The following is a 22,450-nucleotide window of genomic DNA, read 5'->3' on the forward strand; positions in this document are numbered from 1 at the left end:
AACACAAGCCATCATATTAATAAGCACACAATGCACCAACTACACAGTGATGGTATGAATAAAAAACACATCTGGCTTTTGCTTTCTCTGTGCACAAGGTAGGCTATGTCAGTTTGAGCTCATACTTTTGTCATAGATCCGTAAGCATAGAGGGATCCAAACTTCAAGTACTGGTGTTTATTCACACACATCAAAACAAACACAAGTGTTTATTACCAAGTATAGGATTATTTGCAATCGCCATATTAATTATATGGGTTTCTTGGTCTGCAGTGAACATGCTTCCTCTGCCCCAGCATCTGGTCGTCTAGCAATTCTGTAAAGTAACAATTTCAGTATTTTACATCTATGGTATTGTTGTCTTTCTCATTGGCATATGGCAGTGCTACAAATCTTAGTGCAAAGTGACTGTACTAACCGATTCTCATTTCAAAATGTCCTTATGATACTTGCTACAGTGTAGCGGCTCGAGTTAGGCTGGACCCGTTGGCCAGCTTCCCTCAGGGTCATCCCATGGTTGATTACATGGTCCACTATTGTAGCCCTGATGTCATCAGTTATTCTATTTCCTACTCTTCTTACCCTTCCTCTCCCCCCTCCTCATCCTCCTCGTCCTCCTCTTGCTCCTCCTTGTCCTTGTCGTCCTCTTCATCCTACTTCTTCACCTCCACGTCCTCTTCCTTGGCCTCCTCTACTTCTCACTCTTCCTGCTCCCTCCATTGTACTCCACACACAGAGCTTACCTGTGTTATAGTGCTTGGGCTGATTGCAAAGTGAACTAATTATCTAAAAAAGTTTTCACATGTGACAGTGTAAAGCAGTGAGTTGTGTTTACAGTTCTGCAAAAAGAGTGCTGTGCAGTGGATTGTAGCTACAGGTTTGCAAAGTGTGTGTTACAAAATGGCAAACTGAGTGCAAAGCAGTGTTCGTGCTTTTAGTTTTGCAAACTCAGTGAGTGGTTTTGCTATAAGTGTTAATAGTTTTAGAAAATGTGCTATAAGAATCACAGTTAGGGTTTACAGTTTTTTCTGATTGCTTAAGCACATTTTTTGTAACTATTGGCTATTTTTGCAAAACTCTACACACAAATAAGAAAACCTGTCACCCAATTATCAAAACATTGTAGTTCTCTTGCAAAAGCGAACACAGCTAGATTAACTCTTCACACCTTCGTAAAAATGGTGTTTTCGTATCAAACAGTACACACAAGCCATCATCTACTAAGCACACAATGCGCCAACTGCACACTGATGGTATGAATACAAAACACATCTGGCTTTTGCTTTCTCTGTGTACAGATGTCAATTGAACATTCTGCCTCTGCCCCCAACATCTGGACATCTAGCAATTCTGTAAAGTAACAATTTCAGTATTTTTGCATGTATGGTACTGTTGTGTTTCTCATTAGAGTATGGCAGTGCTACAAAGTACTTACCGATTCTCATTTCGAAATGTCCTAATGATGCTTGCCACAGTGTAGCGGCTCAGTTTAGGCTGAACCCGTTGGCCAGCTTCCCCAAGGGTCATCCCATGGTTGATGACATGGTCCACTATTGTAGCCCTGATGTCATCAGTTATTCTGTTTCTTACTCTTCTTACCCTTCCTCTTTCCCCTCCTCGTCCTCTTCTTGCTCCTCTTTGTCCTCTTCCTCTAACTTCCTCTAACCCTCTTGCTTCTTCACCTCCACGTCCTCTTCCTCCAACTTCTTCACCTCCACGTCCTCTCCCTCGGCCTCCTCTGATTCTCACTCTTCTCACTCTTACTGCTCCTTCCATTGTACTCCACATAGACAGCTTACCTGTGGCCTGTTTATAGTGCTTAGGCTGATTGCAAAGTGGACTAATTATCTAAAACAGTTTTCACATCTGAAAGTGTGCCAGACAGTTGGCAAAATAGTGTTAATGATAGCCATACATGTGTATAATTTTGCTAGGAGTGTGTTGGAAATTTGGTAATTGAGTGTAAGCAGTGAGTTGTGCCTACAGTTTTGCAAAGTGTGTGTTACAAAATTGCAAACTGAGTGCAAAGCAGTGTTTGTGCTTTTAGTTTTGCAAACTCAGTGAGTGGTTTTGCTATAAGTGTTAATAGTTTTAGGAATTGTGCTATAAGAATCACAGTTAGGGTTTAAGCATTCAGAAAAAACTGTAAGTATTCAGAAAAATCTGTAACAGGTGACTGTGCAAATACTGGAAAACTGAGGACCTCTGGCGGATAAAAGGAATAATACACAAAAAAGTGCTCAAACCTAAGCTGCAAGTGTTTAAAATTTGTTCTGCAAAAATAGAACCAAATTAATAGAAATTCACTTTTTCCAGATTATTATAAAAACAATATTCAAGATATTGATTCAGATTCTATTTAATCATCATGAAAGACATGTTATAAAGCTCACACTGGACTTTAGACACTGCACATATTTCATTTAGAGAGTTTATTATTTTGATGTTAGCTTAAAATGCATTGATACATAATTCAGAAACACTTTTAGAAACTTTTAATAGCTGAAGTTTGTTGTGTCACTATAGTGACTGTGACTTAAATGGATCATTAAAGGCATTTAACAACAGTCATATTTGACAACAGAAGATTAAGACTTAAATCTTCTGTCAGATTACAATAAAAAAAAAAGCTTGAAACACAAAAACTGTTAACTTTGCTGTAAAGTTCTCGTGATCTTAATGAGTTTCAGTATGATTATATTACATTTTATCTTCTGAAAAGATTTTAATGTAAATACTCACAGAGAGATCAAACAAAGACTGATGAATTGTCGACAGTAATAAAGACCAACATCCTCAACTGTGAGCTTCACTGTAAACAGAGAACAGTTCGCTGTAACTCTCAGTCTGTCTGATTTAGTTTTAGCTTGTTCACCAATCTGTCCAAATGTGATCAGCTCTACTGTTTCTCTGTTTCTTGAAGTTCTCATCTAGTTTATATTTACCTATAAAACCAGATGAGATGATATTGATAATATAACAACAGTTTTCTCTACTGAGTTGATGTTGCTGATCAGTGGTGTCTGAAAGAAACAGCAGAGTCTCCAACGCTTTCATGGTTTATTGAAACATCATCTTCATCTTTGTCATAATTGACCTGTGGACAACAACAACAAAATATAATCAGAATCAGAAAACTTTATTAATCCCTAAAGAAATGATGTGGTTACATGATGATAATAACATCATTAATGTTGCTTTGGCTGGTTGACCTCAGGTATTTGAATTTGTCCACCTTCATTACGTCTCCTCCTTACAGCATCTCTGTTACACTGGTCTCCTTCTCATTCACACAAGTTCTCTCTAGAACACACCTCCACCTCTACAGGCTCTAATTCACCTGTTTACAAGAATGGGCTCAGAGCAGATCCACACTTTAACCCATCTGTCTCTCCCAGCGCACACCTCCTCACACATCTCCTCCTGTACCACTCTCACATACATCTCTGCCACTCCTGACTTCTTCATGCACCATAGTCCTGTTCCTGGTACTCTATCATCTGCTTTTTCTGCATCCACAAAGACACAGTTCTCTTTTTCTTACTACAGCTCTGCACATCATCGTTGATGTGCAGAGGACCAGCCTCCTTTCCACTCTTCATCCTCTTCATAGCAGCCCTCACTTCCTTCTCACCAATCCTCTGCACTTCCTGCTTCATTAAATACAGAAGCATAAGCAGATATTTACTTGATAAACTGTCTCAGCCATGAACAGAGCTCAACAAATGTTGTGTTTGTGAACACTAGAACCATCGTGCACTCTATATATGAAGACGTGGATTCTCCTTTTCACATGTTAGCATGTTGTTTGGCCCACAGCTGGCCCACATTCTTGAAGCAATAACCACGTGAAAATGAAGTTTAAATACTTTTCTTCCCCACATCCTGTGTGCGAGAGTCAATTATAGCATCATTTGGAGAGTTATATTTCATTTAGCATGTTATCCTTTTTGAACGCATATCTGAAGGGGACCTAAAATAAAGCAGAGTTCAGTCAGAGGGTCTCTTATTGATTGAAATCAACTTTTCCTACTTTTAGGAAATAACTGAAAGTAACATGAAAGGTGGTCAGTAGGTTGTCGGCATTATTTCATTAGCAAATTTGACCATTAGTCAGTGTTTCTTTTATCTTGTTACTGATGCTTGTCTTTGTTAATTACATCAATGTGAATTTTGTGGTTTGTTTTGTTCGACAAAGTATCGAGTCAGGTGTTGTACTTAGTTTTTCATAGGACAGCACAGAGTTCTGTGAAAAGTTTCTTTCTCACATGAGCTAGAGCTAAAGGCAAAACTTCAGGTTCATATATGTTTTAAAAAGTGAATAAATAATATTATACAATAGTCAGGATGAACTGTAGCACGTAAACAGTTGATGATAGACTTTAAATATTTGACTTTTATTTGATGTTTATTATGTTTACCATATAGATCAGGAACACTTTATCATTTGAATGACAAACTAAGCAAAAGATAAGAAAGAAGTACTGTGTCAAACTAAAAGAGTTGACTTTAGACTTAGCTTGTCTGATCTTTGAGCTTACTGTATACCCATGAGGGTGGTATTTATGTTTTTAATTACATTAAAAAAACAGAAATAAATAAATCACCACCATAATATCACTCAGTACTCTTTATTGCCCTTAATGATATAAGCAGTAAATGGCACTATAAACTGAGTTGATGTTGTCCCAGGATTTCCTGGAGCCACTCTCCTAGCTTGGGAGTCACTGCACCTAGTGCTCCGATTACCACTGGGACCACTGTTACCTTCACCCTCCACATCTTCTTGAGCTCTTCTCTGAGCCCTTGCTACTTCTCAAGCTTCTGGTGTTCCTTCTTCCTGATGTTGCTGTCATTTGGTATCGCTACGGAAGTCTTTTTCTGCTTCTCTACCCCCACTATGTCCGGTTGGCTAGCCACCACCGTTTTGTCCATCTGTATCTGGAAGTCTCACAGGACCTTTGCTCGGTCATTATCCACCACCCTACGACTTCCAGGCCATACTCAGCACAGACGTTCTTGTATATTATGCCTGCTAGCATCTTTCACCCAACCTTTACGTGCTGGATTTTCTCAGGGGCATCTTTACACAGTCTGCACCTGGGGTCTTGCCTGGTGTGAAAGACCCCAGCCTCGATGGATCTGTGCTCAGAGCTTTTCTGTGTCTTCTCCACACTTTGACACAGCTGCTAAAGGCAGAATCTGTATTCATTACTAAAATTTCTCTTCATGCTCATGCTTAGTGCACATGTCGCTGACGTCGGTGCCTATGGGCCTGATGGACTGTCTGGACAGAGCACCATTGGCAAAATCATCCTGCAAACCTTGACTGCAAATCTGTAGCAGACTGCTTATGGTTTCTAAATGCAGACAGTGAGCGGAAACGGTCTTCTTGTGATGCCAAGTTTGAAGTTGCCCTATGGCATGGGCTCTATCCACATCAGTTAAATGCAGCATGCTTGGAGCATATGATCGCTGCACCAGGGTCCATGCTCACAGGAGATACTAAGTAGGCACCAATAAGGCACTGGATTGTAAGCACCTGGGGTACCTGAAGCTAAAAACAAGAGTCAATAGCAGAATAAGCTGTTTGGCATTGCTGCTCAACGCATGAATACATTGAATCAAGAAAATTATTTAAGACACAATTACACAAGTAGATATTTCAAGAAGACAGTGTAAACAAACATTTAGGGGCTGTGGTTTCACATGTTGCTCCACCTATCATGCGTTAGAGTCACCTTCCAGTAAGTTTCCAGGTCACTTACCCAGTATATGTACTCGGACTGGCACCAGTATGTTTGAGACTCATACAACCAGAAAACTGTCTCCTCTGTTTATTGTGTGAATCCACACTATTGAGATCCTGTTTCTCTTTAAACTTTATTCTACCTTATTCTAGTTGCTCCGACCATTGCTGGTTAACTACTCCCTCCGTTTTCAGCCGATTTCCACCATTTAGACTTTAATCTGTTCTGCTCCCTGTGCTAATGCCAGCTATATCTTTTGGTGGTCATACCTTTCATACTTTTTGAGATATTACAGTTTTTACCTGTTGCTTGAACACTATAAACCCATGCTTGGATCGTGGCTCAAGAGTTGGTAGTTTGCCTTGTAATTGGAAGGTTGCCGGTTCGAGCCCCGGCTTGGACAGTCTCGGTCGTTGTGTCCTTGGGCAAGACACTTCACCTACCGCCTACTGGTGTTGGCCAGAAGGGCCGATGGTGCGATATGGCAGCCTCACTTCTGTCAGTCTGCCCCAGGGCAGCTGTGGTTACAACTGTAGCTTGCCTCCACCAGTGTGTGAATGTGAGAGTGGATGAGTGGGTGTGTAAAGCGCTTTGGGGTCCTAGGGGGGACTAGTAAAAGCGCTATACATATATATATATATACAGGCCATTTACCATTTTAGACTAAAGTAACACAACTTGAAGCTTTTGTTACCATACCTCAAACACATGTACCCATACCTTAAACAAAAGCACTGCTTTGCACCGTAGTTGCAATTATGCAACACACTTACTCCTTTATGCAACACACATGGTCCTGCATACTACACTCTATTTCATACATAAGACACTTTGTTCACAAAATGAAATTTCAGGGTGCCATTTGGAAAACACATGTATCCAAAATACAAAACACATCGGGTAATTGCAACCACTCAAATACACACCTGAAGGTACTTACTTGCAAAACTGAACACCAATTAGCCAACTACAAAAAGCCCTCAGTTTAGCCAATTCAAGAACTTTGCAAGCATGGATGGAGGGAGAGCAAGAGGAAGAGGAGGAGGAGGAGGAGGAGGAGGTCGAAGAGGCCATGCACAGACCCATATTTCTGATGATATAAGAGCAACTTTGGTGGACCATGTCATCAACCATGGCCTGACTATGAGGGAAGCTGGGCAGAGAGTCCACCCACATCTAAGCCGCTTCACAGTGGCATCTGTAATAAGAACATTCCGACTAGAAAACAGGTGTGTCTTCACCTCTCTACCTTCTGCTCTACTCAGATGGTTTTTATAGCACTGTTCTACAGTATATCACATTACCATATCAAGTGTACAGGGTATTGCAGGGTGCTAATGCTCCTTTTGCAGCCAAAGTGGTAGTTTCTGTTAAACATACCATGATTACTCATATTGAAGTACAGTGTTGTACAGCATGCTATTACTGTATTATGGTTTTGTTTTTGTTTTTTTTTGCTTTATCTGAATTCATGGTACTGCAATGTACAATATTGAGTAGGCCTATTTGCTTTTTTGGTTGTTTGAAAATGTGTCTCCTGAAAATATGCCTTCTGAATAAACAATGAAAATCAAAGACTGCAGTGTTTTATATAAAGTATAGTGTGTTCCCCCTGATCTGTAAGTGTTTGCATACAATGCAAGTATGTGTCATTTTGTCAACAGAGTTACATTTTGACAAAGGAATGTTAGGTTTTGACAGCAGAGTTTAGGTTTTGAGAGTAGAGTTTCATTTGGCACAGATGTGAATGGTATATTTTCCAGTGTTGTGTCATGTTTACTTGTGTTTAGAGTTTGGGCACAATGAGTGAAGTTTTGCAAAATGTGTTCAAGCAATGGGCAAAAACTGTAAGCTTTTCATGCCATTTTTTTGGCAAATCCCACTTATGACAAAAAAAAATTCAGTAAACAGTTCAACTTTTTAAACTCTTTTCAACACAAATTTCAGCTTTTTCACCTCTTTTCAGCAGAATTTTCCATTTTTCAATACTTTTCAGCACAAATTCCAGCTACTTTAGCTGTTTTCACTGCAAACTTCAGCTTCTTTACCTCTTTTCAGCAGAAATTCTGCTAATTCACGTCTTTTCAGCATAATTTTCAGTTTTTTCAACTCTTTTCAGCATAAAGTTCAGCTTTTTCACCCGTTTTCATCACAAATCTCAGGCTCTTCTGCTCTTTTCAACAGAGTTTTCAGTTTCTTTACCTCTTTTCTGCACAATTTTCAGCTTTTTCAACTCTTTTCAGCAGAAAGTTCAAAAAGGTCATCTCTTTTCAGCAGAATTTTTTTAGCTTTTTCACCTCTTATCAGCACAAATCTCAGGCTCTTCTGCTCCTTTCAACAGAATTTGCAGCATCTTCACCTCTTTTCAGGGCACTTTTCAGTTTCATATCTTTTCAGTCACCTGAGAACAAGTTTGTTTCAGTGAGATGAGCAGCTGCCTTGAGACCAGTTGGTGCTGGTTCGAATCCTACCTGTGCTGCTTGCTGCACATCTTCCCTCCTTGAACTCTCCCTGCTTTCTACCAGTTAACTCATTGTGCTGAAGTTGTCTAACTCTGACTATATGCCAGTACATCAGAGAACCGCTTTAACTGTTCTAACCTGCAGTAACTCTACTTTATGTTACAATCAGATAATTGAGGCCATAAAATAAGGAAAGCGTTACATGAGTTTCAGTGAACTCAAGTCTCACAGTAGCTTATTTTACTGACTATTCATGCATGAACAAGCTCATGTGCAGTTTTACAAAGAGTACAATTATCTAAAATTCCAGGCACAGTAACATTTATTCTACAATGTTGTGGCTTAACTTGACTTGATCGCGTGCTTGAATCAACTCTGTGCTCAGTTGTTGTAATGCTAACTTAACTGTCAGTGTTTTATTTTGATCTGTGTTTCCACAGGAGCAGGAACATTAGAAGCTGCTGGAGTAACTGCTGCTGTTCTCCTGCCTGTCATATTCTTCTCTGTCTTCCTGTGGATTCAGTGAGCAGATCTGTTACGTTATTGTTTACAAGATAAAGTTTGATTTTAACAGTTTATGAATGTCATTATTTTGTTCATCATTAATTGTCCCAACCAGAAAAAATAGTATGTCCCAGGAACCTGTTAAATCTGAAGACAGAGTCAACAACAGAGAACAGGTGAAAACAGTGTTGTACAAATAACCAACATTGTGATTTTAAACTTCCTGTTGGACTCACAGATCCTTCTTTGCTGTTGTTCTTTAACTCAAATACATTTGATCACATTTGTAGCTGAGATCTTTTTTCCTATACAGTGTTTACCTGATCAGAGACAGCCAGAGGAGCAGGATGATCTTCAGTATACTAGCATCCACTTCTCCAAAAAGCAGGCAGATCCTCTCTACTCCAACATCAGAGCAGCTCAGCCTCACAGACACATGCAGGAACAGGAAGTTACTGAGTACACTGTTGTTAGATTTAACAGAAGCAGTGCAGCCAAGAGGTGAGAGAGACTGTCCTCTCATGTCTAAGAAACAAACTCACTGCTTTTACTGTTCTTTTTCACCATTAATGGAAATGATTTCAGTTGATGCTATATCCTCCAAATCATGAAATGTTCTTCTCTGTTTTCAGAGACATAAGTCAGGAAACAGGAGAGTCTCCATGTGCACTGTTCTCCACAGTCAATAAAACCAGATGAAGGGACGGGTCAATGATGATGTGATATTTATGTAGACTTAAAAAAACATTAAGCTCAATTGTAGCCAAATGGTTTATAAAATAAGTGAAGATTTCTTATATGGTTATGTTTAGTAGAAAAATGTTACTGTTGTTTAAAGTATTTTCCTCTTTTTTTTTGTATATTTGTCGTTGTTAAATATCTCTTTTAATACTAGACCAAGATCTGAGTGTATACAAAATGCAGAAGAATAATATTTTAAGGGACAAGCAGCTATCCAGACCTACCTGAGTGTAGGAATCCAATAAAGTCTTTTCACAACAGACATGTCAAAGTGGATCACCTTCCTCACTTTGTTCAATGATTTCACTCATCTAAATCAGAGACCACACCATGACACGTTTAAACAAGGAATGTTTATTCATCAAAGCTACTTATTACAGTTTTTTCTGATTGCTTAAGCACATTTTTTGTAACTATTGGCTATTTTTGCAAAACTCTACACACAAATAAGAAAACCTGTCAATCAATTATCAAAACATTGTAGTTCTCTTGCAAAAGCGAACACAGCTAGATTAACTCTTCACACCTTCGTAAAAATGGTGTTTTCGTATCAAACAGTACACACAAGCCATCATCTACTAAGCACACAATGCGCCAACTGCACACTGATGGTATGAATAAAAAACACATCTGGCTTTTGCTTTCTCTGTGCACAAGCTAGGCCATGTCAGTTTGAGCTCATACTTTTGTCATAGGTCTGTAAACATGGAGGGATCCAAACTTCAAGTACTGGTGTTTATTTACACACATCAAAACAAACACAAGTGTTTATTTCCAAGTATAGGATTATTTGCAATCGCCATATTGACTATATGGGTTTCTTGGTCTGCAGTGAACAGGCTTCCTCTGCCCCAGCATCTGGTCATCTAGCAATTCTGTAAAGTAACAATTTCAGTATTTTTACATCTATGGTATTGCTGTGTTTCTCATTAGCATATGGCAGTGCTACAAATCTTAGTGCAAAGTGACTGTACTAACCGATTCTCATTTCAAAATGTCCTTATGATGCTTGCTACAGTGTAGCGGCTCGAGTTAGGCTGAACCCGTCGGCCAGCTTCCCTCAGGGTCATTCCACGGTTGATTACATGGTCCACTATTGTAGCTCTGATGTCATCAGCAATTCTATTTCTTACTCTTCTTACCCTTCCTCTGCCCCCTCCTCGTCCTCCTCTTGTTCCTCCTTGTCCTTGTCGTCCTCTTCATCCTACTTCTTCACCTCCACGTCCTCTTCCTCGGCCTCCTCTACTTCTCACTCTTCCTGCTCCCTCCATTGTACTCCACACACAGAGCTTACCTGTATTACAGTTTTTTCTGAATGCTTAAACCCTAACTGTGATTCTTATAGCACAATTCCTAAAACTATTAACACTTATAGCAAAACCACTCACTGAGTTTGCAAAACTAAAAGCACAAACACTGCTTTGCACTCAGTTTGCAATTTTGTAACACACACTTTGCAAAACTGTAGGCACAACTCACTGCTTACACTCAATTACCAAATTTCCAACACACTCCTAGCAAAATTATACACATGTATGGCTATCATTAACACTATTTTGCCAACTGTCTGGCACACTTTCAGATGTGAAAACTGTTTTAGATAATTAGTCCACTTTGCAATCAGCCTAAGCACTATAAACAGGCCACAGGTAAGCTGTCTATGTGGAGTACAATGGAAGGAGCAGTAAGAGTGAGAAGAGTGAGAATCAGAGGAGGCCGAGGGAGAGGACGTGGAGGTGAAGAAGTTGGAGGAAGAGGACGTGGAGGTGAAGAAGCAAGAGGGTTAGAGGAAGTTAGAGGAAGAGGACAAAGAGGAGCAAGAAGAGGACGAGGAGGGGAAAGAGGAAGGGTAAGAAGAGTAAGAAACAGAATAACTGATGACATCAGGGCTACAATAGTGGACCATGTCATCAACCATGGGATGACCCTGAGGGAAGCTGGCCAACGGGTTCAGCCTAAACTGAGCCGCTACACTGTGGCAAGCATCATTAGGACATTTCGAAATGAGAATCGGTAAGTACTTTGTAGCACTGCCATACTCTAATGAGAAACACAACAGTACCATACATGCAAAAATACTGAAATTGTTACTTTACAGAATTGCTAGACGTCCAGATGTTGGGGGCAGAGGCAGAATGTTCAATTGACATCTGTACACAGAGAAAGCAAAAGCCAGATGTGTTTTGTATTCATACCATCAGTGTGCAGTTGGCGCATTGTGTGCTTAGTAGATGATGGCTTGTGTGTACTGTTTGATACGAAAACACCATTTTTACGAAGGTGTGAAGAGTTAATCTAGCTGTGTTCGCTTTTGCAAGAGAACTACAATGTTTTGATAATTGGGTGACAGGTTTTCTTATTTGTGTGTAGAGTTTTGCAAAAATAGCCAATAGTTACAAAAAATGTGCTTAAGCAATCAGAAAAAACTGTAATTAATAAGCTGGTGTGGAAGATTGCTGCCACACTGCCTCCTCGGCCTGTGCTTCAAAGGCTCTGATAGTTAGTATGACTCAGGGGTGTTAATTCATTTAAACTTACATACTCATCCTGCTGTAACCAGGTTTCAGTAAGGCAGAGTAAATCGATTTGTTGATCAATTACTAAGTCATGTAATAACTCTTTGGTGCAGTTGAGGATACTGTATTGTTCTTTCTTTCTTTCTTTTACTTTTTTTTACATTTAAGTAATTTTTTGCTGGTTTTTACTTTGTTTTTTGTCTGTTTGGGAGCTGACAGTCTCTATGGAGATTCGGTTTTAGGGGGATAACAGGAGGAGAGAAGCTGAGGAGGTGTGTGAGACTGCAACTCCCTGGTCCCAACACTGGATAGTCATGTTTCAGGGGATTTCATAAATTTGCCAGATTTCTAGAAATAAGAGCTGCTTCATCCAAAGTGGGATGGATGCCATGTCTCCTAACCAGACCAGGTTTCCTCCAGAAAGTTTCCCAATTATCTATAAAGCCCACATCGTTTATTGGACACCACTCAGACAGCCAGCAATTTAAGGAGAATATGCGGCTAAACATGACATTACTGGTCTGATTGGGGAGGGGACTACAGAGTCTGACATTGTGTTTGCAAAGTTACACACTGATTCAATATTGATTTTAGTGACCTCTGATTGACGTAACTGGGTGTCTTCACATGTCTCAGAGCAGAATCACTAATTAGCAGAGTTTCTTCCCCGGCGGGTGTGTCACAGAGTGGGGAAAAACAGTTAGACACAGGAACAGGGTTGTGGTGTACCAGGGCTTCTGTTTAAGACTATGATTCCTCCTCACCGTCACCCAGCCATCATGTTTTCCCGTCTGCTCAGGACAACCTGCTGGGAGACAGTTAGCAGGGCCTACGCCACCTTCCACTGCTCCAGCTACAGGGGCCTGACCAGCTACGGGTTTTTCAAGGGTGGGATGCCGAGAGTTCAGTTCAGTGATCCAGGCCTCCAGAGCTGCCGAAAGGCTACATTTATTACAAGTATCATTACTGCTCATTTAAAAAAACAGAAAGCATAAGTCCTTCTCCAGAGTCGGAGCAGTCTTCCACATACCAGGTTAAATAACGACTGCTGAGGAGCAAGCATGGCTTGGGCCCATCTCAGAGCTCGCCCTCGCAGCAGGATAACCATGAATGCAATTTTGCACAGTCTGAGGAATAAATTCTCCTTTGTTGATGAAACACTAGGAAACACTGTGTGAGGAAACAGTGTTTTATGTGATTTATGTTCATTAATGCCCCTCACACTGTAACTTAAAGTAATAAATTGGTTACTGATTAATTACAGAAGCACGTTTGTGAGCATAAAGATGTAAGCCTTGGACCATCGGGATGAAATGTGGTTGGGAAACTTAACAAGCATTGATAAAGCTTCATCAGTAGTTCGAACAATGCCTCAAAACCTTCGATCACCATGGGTGGTTAGCAGACTGTGGTTGTACCATGCAGCCTAATAACATGCAGTAAATTGCAGGTTAAAGCAGTCTGCTTACACATTGTTAAACGAGGGAAGGGAACTAATGGCTGTCACATTACCCTTTTGTCCCATTTCATCCCAGCATTTGATTAAACTGCTGCTCACTTTCTACAGTACTTAAAACTGATCACACAAAACTATTTTTCTTCATCTTTTAATGATTACCAAAGTCTGTGAATCCCCAAATTGTTCAGTTGTTCTTTTTGCTCCCTTTGAGGTCACTTTTACCATGTGACAAAAACAACACCCCACTGTACACACTTGAGCCACTTTATAAATCCCCAATAAAAAGCTGACAGGTTGCAATGATGTTCCAAATAACTTATTAAGAAAACAACAAAATACACAGAAAATATTATGAAAGCTGGTTTATTTTATATCTCCTAGTTTGAAGTGAAGCAATAAAAACATGTATAAAACATCACAAACTGTAATATTATACAAATGCTTACGTCCTGCTGATGCAATGGAGACATCTTCCAGTGACAGTCTTCATCCGTGTGAGTGTGAGGAGGCTCCTAAACCCACCGACACAGAAGTGCATGTTCACAACTCCCTCTGTGCAGGTGGGGTCAGGGCCCTCCTCACCCTGGGTGAAGAGGGGTGGTGCTGTGGCCAGTCAGGTATGAAGTGCTGAGAGTGGATCTTTGGTCCTCTGTGCAGCTCTGTCCACTCTCAGCTGCCCTGCAAAGCAATAACACGGGAAAGACGTCATTTTAACACAAAACAGCATTTCCATTGTTGGTAGCTGCAGCATGTTGTTAAAATGCCATTTTAAACTCAACATATACACACAATAACTATAAATAAACTTAAACCTACAGTACTGTAGGACGATGATTTACACCAGCTTTTGGAAGGATTTAGTCTTCAAGACAGTTTGTAGCCAATGTGAGGTGATAACTTACATAGCTGGGACACAGCACCACTCTCCAGTTTGTCATTTGGTCATCCATCCTTCTCATCGGGTTGGGGTAAGGCTGTCTTCTGGGTGGAGTATCTCTCTGTGTTAGCTCCGTCTTGGACGTTGAGTGTCTGAAGTGCTGAATGCTGGGAGAGGACAAGTGTAAAGCACCTGAAGACAAAAAGACAAAGAGAAAAGCATGAATTCACAGATCACCGAGTTGTTCAATGTACTTTTCTTCTGTTATGTGTTTTCACCTCACCTCTGATCCCTTAGCCACAGGCTATACCTTATGTAAAAACAAGAGACTACAGTCAGTTCACGACATCATTTTTAAACCTTTTCTACTTATTTGTGTTGACATTAAGTACGGACTTACCTTTGTCCTGCATGGTGAGCTAGAGCTTGAGAAAAAAATATGTTAGTCATTTAAATAGTTAGTGTCTTACAAACGCTGCAAGACGCAAAGGCCAACTTAAACATTTAAAGTTTAAAAACAAGTTCTAACATAATCTAGTCAGAGTCGCTGTCATCAAGTGAAAGGTTAAAAGGCCTTTCCCAGAAGCGTCTGACACCAAAAGAACCCGATGATGTTGAAGGGCCACAGAACGTGTCATCACTTACCTTGCACCTCTTTGCACTTACCTCTTCAGTGCAGATGTCATCTCTGCCTCTCTTTGCTGAGGAGGTGAGAGCTGAGATTGAAGGAGAAGCTGAGAGAGTAGCGGAAGAAGGAGCAGCAGAGGAAGGAGCTGAGGGAGCAGGAGAGGAAGCAGCTGAGGGAGCAGGAGAGGAAGGAGCTGAGGGAGCAGGAGAGGAAGGAGCTAAGGGAGCAGGAGAGGAAGGAACTGAGAGAGCAAGACAGGAAGCAGCTAAGGGAGCAGGAGAGGAAGCAGCTGAGGGAGGAGCAGAGGAAGGAGGAGAAGCTAAACAATCACCAACTGGGAAGAGTGGGGCATTGGCCTGGCCGAAAGGCGGCATGGCGAACGGGGCAGCACCTGGAGCAATAGGATGTCGCCAATCGTGCCAAAACGGCTCTGGAGGGAGCTCCTGGATGAGAGGGGAATCATCTCTCTCATCCATGGTGTCATACCCCGAGTCGTCACTAGGCCAATCGGCCCACTCTTCTGAGTTGTTCCAGTCAGAGGAATTGTCAGTGTCTTCACTCACCTCTTCGACGTCCTCAGGTATGTAGGGAGGGTACTCACCTTCCTCTTCACTGTCATCAGGATCCTGTGCTTCATGAGAAGAGGGTGAGGATGAGAGAAGGATATACTCACCAAACTCACCTTCACTGACATCAGAGTCATCCAGGATCCTGATGACCTCAGGAAGGCCTTCTTCTGCGGGACGCTCAACCACGTAGTCGAGACGACCTGTGAGGAAACAAGTTTAAAATAACATTAAGAATGTAATAAACATCAAGTGCTAAAGGAACAGAGCTACATCTGTTAGTTTGAGCAGATGATGAGAGAAAAGCATTTTAGGCTACATTTATGTCAGACTGAATGACACTTCTACTTGTTCATGCAAGCAAAAAACAGCTAAGTCAACTAAGTTTACATCATAAACTGCTATATAATAAGATATAGTATTAGCATAACATAAGGATACCATTATTACTACTGTACTATGATTACTGTTTTCATATTCTTTTTTATATTCATTCATTTTTGTTATTTTTTATTATCATGTTTTGTAGCAGGGGAAAAGTTATAGTTTATTTCAATAAAGCCTTTGATCCAAGAAGAACAGGATGTTAGGAGGGGACCGGGATCTGGTGTGTTTACACCTGTGTGTTCTGACGTCATGACATGCTGAAGATGCTGTTACCACAGAGACTGATTTTGGGGCATTTTACAAATTGTAGTCCATTAAGCTATTTTTAACCAAATCATTTAAAAAGTGTCAAATTTGAAGCCTTCAAATCAAAGTAACACCTTTTTTTTTCAAATTCATACACCAATCGTTAATAATTTCTACACCTCTCCTGGAAAATTTAAAGCATACAAACAATTTACGGGGAAAAATCTTGGAATAAGCATATTTTGATAACATTAAAACTTGATATTCACACTGGAACTTATTAAATTATTACAGTCATTTAGTGACTCTTAAAATAACTGAAGAAATGTTAAAAGTACCTGCAGCGAAGTCCAGAGGACTGTCGAGTCCACGACGAGCCATCTTCAGGCTTTGCTGTATGAAAAACAAGTACAAACGATCCAAAGATGAAGTACTTGTTGTCGCTAGCAAGTAAAATCCGCTTTCAGTAAAATATTTTCCGAAAACTTAACTTTCCACAGGCTGAGGTTGGAGCAGGTCAAAACAAGTCCAATAGCAAGTGTAAAGGGACGAATGGAACATTGTGCAGCATTTATATACCCTCCGCAGGCCATGGTTACGGTTGCCAACATGCGTGTGCAGAGCAACTATATAAATGGAGCTTACACAATGTAATTTACAGTTAATTTATGGTCATTAACACTTACTGCGTCTGTCAGCCTTTATGTAGCATGTATACTAACCACGAAGGTATAGGTATATCCATAAATAAACACAGATATTAGAAAGCAGCAAATCAAATCAATCTGAATCATAACTGACATGTTTGCTTGAGTGAATAACATTAGCATGTAGCTCATGCTAATATTACATTTTGACATTTTTCTTTCCAAAGCTAACAATAACTTAGCGTTCTCGCTACTCGCCATGCTGTTAAACAGGTATATGTTAGCAATGACAACATTTAACAAATGTTTTTAAAATGCTAGCTGTGCTGATTAGCCTTAGGATTACTTGAGGTTGTTTCCAGCTCTAGTGGTCATAAGCGAACTTAGTTCTGTGCCAGCCTTTGGCACGAAAATCAATCTTGTAAAGCTCACTATTAAACTGACAAAAAGCCTTAGAGCCTAGAAACTATGATACTTACAACTGTGCTATGTTTGTGTCATAACATATAGCAAGACCCCATAACGATAACTGACCTTTGACCTCTTCTCAAGATTATTTAATGCTATATAGAGCCATTGTTTGACAACATATAAGCATAAAGGAAATTATATATGGAGATTCTAAATATCAGGTTGTTATGACTTTATTATAAACTTTACAGTAACAGTTCAGAACTATTAAGCAAGATTAGTTTTGGAAAAATCACATTTGTGATCAAAACTTTTTACTTCATATTTATTACTAAATAATTCAATAAATTATACTCAAGTACTGAATAGTCACAAAAAAATAGTAATTATGCTGAAAATTATGTTAAAGTGGTTTTCAACTGAGCATATAAACAAAAGCCTGGACAAAAGTTCTGTTGAACAACACACATATGTTACCAATATTGTAGCTGGTGTTATTTAATAATTTATTTTATTTGTGATACAATTTCAAACTTTATTAACTTTTTCAATAAAACAAAGTCTCAGATTTAATTATTCTGAAACTAAGTTTAAGCTTCCCAGAACGTTTTGTTGCAAGTTACATTACTGATATAAGAAATATAAAATGTTTGTATTGTTCACCCACAAGTGCAGTCTCTGGCTCAAACACAGAAGCTTGGTATGTTTGGTTGTCAGTCCAGACATTCCTAAAGAAAGCTGTCCTTCTTCAGCTCCAGACCTTTCTAGATAAAAATGGCATTAGTGAAGTATTTCAGTCTGGTTTTAAAACGCACCACAACACTGAAACTGCTCTTGTAAAAGTTTTTAATGACCTTTTAACTTTTACTGACTTGGGAGATTTTGCCATTTTAATACTGTTAGACCTCAGTGCTGCATTTGATACCGTAGATCATGGGATTCTTATCGCTCGGCTTGAGCACTGTGTCAGAATCAAAGGGACTGCTTTGGAGTGGTTTAAATCTTACCTGTCCAACCAAAGTTTTTCTGTTAGATTGGGGGATACATCGTCCTCAAAAGCCTCACTTTCTTGTGGGGTCCTCAAGGAGTCCAATCTCGGTCCAGTTCTCTTTTCTATTTATATGCTCCCTATGGGTTCAATTTTTTAAAAACATGGGATCTCATTCCATTGCTATGCAGACGACTCACAGATTTACTTGCCACTGAAACGTAAATCTGTGAGTCGTCTGAAGGGTTTGCTAGATTGTTTGGAGGATGTTAAGGATGGCATGGATGGCTTTAAACTTCCTTAACCTAAATGAACAGAAAACAGAGGTGATTGTGTTTGGTCCCTGTGACCGCTGTGACTTTGGCCCTTTAGGAATTCATAATAATAATAATAAAAAACCTTTGCAAGGAACCTAGGAGTGTTTTTTTGACTCTAATCTAATGTTTGATAAACAGATTAATGCTGCCTTTGCTGTAACTGCTCCTAAGCTCCCTTCACGTCAGGACTTCCCCAACATTGGACACTTTTAACTGACCATTCATCCTCCTCTTTCTCTCATTTTTTACATTCATCAGGTCCTCAGACTACTCGTTCCATCTTCTCAACACACTCTTTTCACTGTTTAGCACATTTCCATCTTTATCCATCTTACTCCACAAATTGTCTTTTCCTTCGGGGCCGACAAACTGACAACTTTCAACATAATCCATTTGATTTCCAGCTTCAAACTCATGATAATGACGGACACTCTCTTCACCCTGAAACAGCATTCATAAAATCTTCCGTCAAGATTACAACTACTTGATTTACAGTGGAGTGAAAAAGTATTTGGCTTCTTCCTTATTTCCTTTTTTTTGTATGTTTTTCACATGTGAAAGTTTCCGATCAATAAACAAATTTAAATACTAGGCTATTTAAAAAAAACAAACATCAATCATCCAAACAATTTATTCAAAAAATGGAATTTTGAAACAAGTGAGCTGTAAATACAAAATTGCAGTTGCACTAAAACACATTTTTGCATTGTCCAACTTTCTTATCTCTCGTCTGCTCTCACAGTGAGTCACACACATTTGTATTTACAGAGCACACTTTGACAAGTAGTTTAAACTCTGGGTGTAGTTTGTGATCACACCGAGTCCCAGCTGGTTTGAGGAGCAGACTGAGTCCCTGCAGGGTTTAAACTCAGTCCCTGGAAAACAGACACAGTCCAGTTATATCTGGATGAAAACTGTCTCTGTGAAGGCAGTTTTGTTTTTGTTAACACTCCCTCAGAGAGGGACAGCTGGTTCATGTTTATTTAATCCCATTATCCAAAGACACTTCTACATCATCATCCACAGTTATGGGTCAATGACAATATCAAATAACAAGATCAGAAAAACAACCTCAGGGTTTTCATTTAATATTGGATTATTGAGATTTGTACTTACTGTGGTTTCACCCATCTGGGTTTCGTTCCCTAAAATGAGAGAAGGAAGTCAATTTCATTTTTGTTTTAAAATTCAAAATCATTCAATCTTAAATGTACCTTTATGTCTTGTCCTTATATTAACTGTTGCAGCAGTTATTAAAAGCGCTGCTAATCCCACAGAGACAACAATGAACCTCAAAGAAACAAAAAAATCTGTCAAACACAAAAAATGTGATTATTAAAATTATTTGGTTGCAGTTTTCTGTTCCGTGTAAATTCCTTTATCTTTTAAAAATGTAACAGCATTTTAAACATGCACATTTCTGTGATACGATTTGTATTTAAAAGTATTTATATACAAAGTTAAAGTGAGTTTTCATTTGCATATCATTTCAAAAGCTCAATATTAAATTAAAACAAACAGATATTTATGCATCAGCTTAATCTTCATAGTGTCACCTGCTTTTGAAGGACTCTTCATTGTTGGGGTTGTTTCTGATTTTGTGCTTATTTCAGTTTTTCTGGCTGGATTCTTTGTTGTTTTTGTGTCACCTGAATAAATGAAGAATTAAAGCACAAAAGTTTTTCATGTTTCTCATCTGATGTAAATATGAGAAACAATATTCTACTTTCATACTTGAAATATATTAAGTAAATGTTTGATGTGATTTTACTCATATTAACAGCTGATCCTGATCTCACCTGTTTCCTCACCTGATGGCTGACGGTCGAAAGTAAACAGCTGCACTCTTCTTGTGTTAGTGTCAGTCACTTCACATTTCATTATATTATGACTTGATGAGTAAAAATAATTATACTTCAGAAAAGACACAGTGGCAGCGCAGTCAGTCTGTGAAGTCACTATTTCTTTGTTCTCTTTGTTCACATCTCGACCTTCAAGCAGCCACTTCACTGTGTGATGACACTGTTCATATGTCACCACAGAGCAGCTTAACATCACCGTATCAGTGTCCTCATGTTCAGTCACTGGTGAACATAATGTAACAAAGTGAGACAAACAGAGCGGAAATTATTCAAGTTATCTTAATCAGTTTCAGTATGATTATTGAACATTTTATGTTCTGAAAAGATTTGAACTGAAAATATTTTGATGTAAATACTCACAGGTAATAACAGAGAGATCAATGAAAGACTGATGAACCAGAGTGTGTTTAGATGTTGTTTCCTCGACTTCGTATTGTTGACAATAATAAAGACCAACATCCTCGACTGTGAGCTTCTTTATAAGCAGAGAACAGTTCACTGTAACACTCAGTCTGTCGGATTTAGTTTTAGCTACTTCACCAATCTGTCAAAGTGTGATCAGCTCTACTGTTTCTCTGTTTGTTGAAGTAAATACCCACGCAGTACCATCACAGTTTTTCTGCTCATCTATCACATTTAGACAAGGCAGAGTGACGTCATCTCCAACTTTCATAAACATGGAGGCTTCAGTTACAGATACTGTTGAGAAGATTGAAGAGAAATGTAAAATAAATTAAAATACAGCAGTTTTTACAATCAGATTGAAGATCATTTCTGACACAAGTTCATAAACAGAGCACGATCAGCTGTCTTATTTACTGTAAAGGTTGTTGACTGTGATAATATGAACAATATTTAGTTTGACTGCTATTTAAATGTTTCCTGTATTCTTACCTGCAATCTGAATCATCAGACATGAAAACATTTGGATCCATCTGAATTCATCCATCGTGCTTCTCTGTCTCACTTCTTTCTTGTTCTCGATCTCGACTGTCACACTCTCTGAACTGATGACTCTTTAAGACTGTTTGTACTTCCTGTCATCAGTGAGATGTCACTTCCTCATCACAGCTTTAGGGATCCAGTTGTTATTTTTGCTGATGATAATGTTTCATAGGTTGAGTATGTTAGCTTTTCATGTGTCTGAAATTCATGATTTTTATAAACATAATTTATTGTAATGAGAAATCACATTCAGCAGGTGCACTTTGTGTCTAATCCCACAGTGCATTTGTGACAGACTGACAGTGATTTAAATACTGATTGTTAGGATGAATTGAAGATGATTAACTGATAAACAGAATCCAGTCAAGCTATTTGGTGATTGGACTCTGATGGCCTTCACGGCTGATTGGATTCCCGCTGATGAAAGAATTTAGGCAGGACCCCCCACAGTCCAGACATGGTGGTGGTGAAGATGGAGGATTGGATGGAGCGCTGAGTAACATGGGTGATGCAGAGATCGTGGCGAGGTGGGTTTTGTGAAGGAGTCTGGAAGGGAGAATGAAAGATGAGCAGTGAGATTTAAAGTACATGAAGTGGAAGCTGATTGGTTTGAAGAAGGCCGGGAGAAAGACGATTGGACTTGACCAGTGATGTCAGCAATCAGCTGGACAGTGTTCGAAAGTGGAAGTGATGAAAAGCTCTGGCCACCAAACACCCAGGAAGCAGGTCTGAGACGCTCCTCTTCCTCATTGTTGAACTGAAGACGTTTCTGAGAACTGAAAGTTTCTTGGTGAGAGTGTGGTTACAACAGCAGCAGAGCTCATGAGGTTTTACTTTATAATAACGGACAGTTAATCATCAGAAACAAAACTATAATCACAATTGTTGAACGAGGAGGAGGCACAAAATTGAAAATTGAGACAAGTCTTGGGAGTGGTGTGATTACAGTTTTTTCTGATGGCTTGAGCACATTTCTTGTAACTATTGGCTGTTTTTGCAAAACTCTACACACAAATAAGAAAACTCTTCACCCAATCAGCAAAACATTGTAGTTTTCTTGTAAAAGCAAATAACTCTTGCTTACAGTTTTTTACAGCCGCTAGGACACATTTCTCCATACTTAGGTCACTTTTGCAAAAGTCTT

The 22,450-nt window shown here is 39.4% G+C and overlaps 1 protein-coding gene, 1 long non-coding RNA gene and 1 pseudogene across 7 annotated transcripts; 1 reads left to right on the top strand and 2 right to left on the bottom strand.

Moving 5' to 3' along the window:
- The first annotated feature begins 5,638 nt into the window (after positions 1 to 5,638).
- Positions 5,639 to 9,736, top strand: LOC146502006 (uncharacterized). The gene is made up of 5 exons (XR_014869432.1): positions 5,639 to 6,979; positions 8,653 to 8,734; positions 8,832 to 8,892; positions 9,030 to 9,217; positions 9,349 to 9,736. It is a non-coding gene; the product is annotated as an uncharacterized LOC146502006 (long non-coding RNA).
- Positions 9,737 to 13,779: 4,043 nt separating this feature from the next.
- On the bottom strand, positions 13,780 to 17,338 carry LOC146502007 (uncharacterized). Of its 5 annotated transcripts, none has more exons than XM_085133332.1 (6): positions 16,475 to 17,327; positions 15,620 to 15,706; positions 14,710 to 14,734; positions 14,593 to 14,619; positions 14,335 to 14,501; positions 13,780 to 14,110 (listed from the first exon to the last, which is right to left on the bottom strand). In XM_085133332.1, exons 1-5 carry the CDS (start codon positions 16,515 to 16,517, stop codon positions 14,375 to 14,377), a joined length of 309 nt encoding a protein of 102 aa, XP_084989458.1. In that variant the 5' UTR covers positions 16,518 to 17,327; the 3' UTR covers positions 13,780 to 14,110; positions 14,335 to 14,374. The 5 variants fall into 5 exon arrangements, with proteins under 5 accessions (XP_084989458.1, XP_084989457.1, XP_084989455.1 ...); XM_085133331.1 differs by having other exon boundaries at positions 15,611 to 15,706; XM_085133329.1 differs by lacking the exon at positions 13,780 to 14,110 and having other exon boundaries at positions 14,404 to 14,501; positions 14,593 to 15,706; positions 16,475 to 16,529; positions 17,263 to 17,325.
- A 48-nt stretch (positions 17,339 to 17,386) lies between these two features.
- LOC146502008 (uncharacterized) lies at positions 17,387 to 22,133 on the bottom strand (annotated as a pseudogene). Its single transcript, XR_014869431.1, has 7 exons — positions 21,256 to 22,133; positions 20,722 to 21,060; positions 20,299 to 20,583; positions 20,056 to 20,148; positions 19,714 to 19,809; positions 19,616 to 19,644; positions 17,387 to 19,374 (listed from the first exon to the last, which is right to left on the bottom strand). The product of XR_014869431.1 is annotated as an uncharacterized LOC146502008 (transcript).
- Between the last annotated feature and the right edge of the window lie 317 nt (positions 22,134 to 22,450).

This window comes from Neolamprologus multifasciatus, chromosome 15 (assembly GCF_963576455.1).
Source record: "Neolamprologus multifasciatus chromosome 15, fNeoMul1.2, whole genome shotgun sequence".
Classification (NCBI taxonomy): domain Eukaryota; kingdom Metazoa; phylum Chordata; class Actinopteri; order Cichliformes; family Cichlidae; genus Neolamprologus; species Neolamprologus multifasciatus.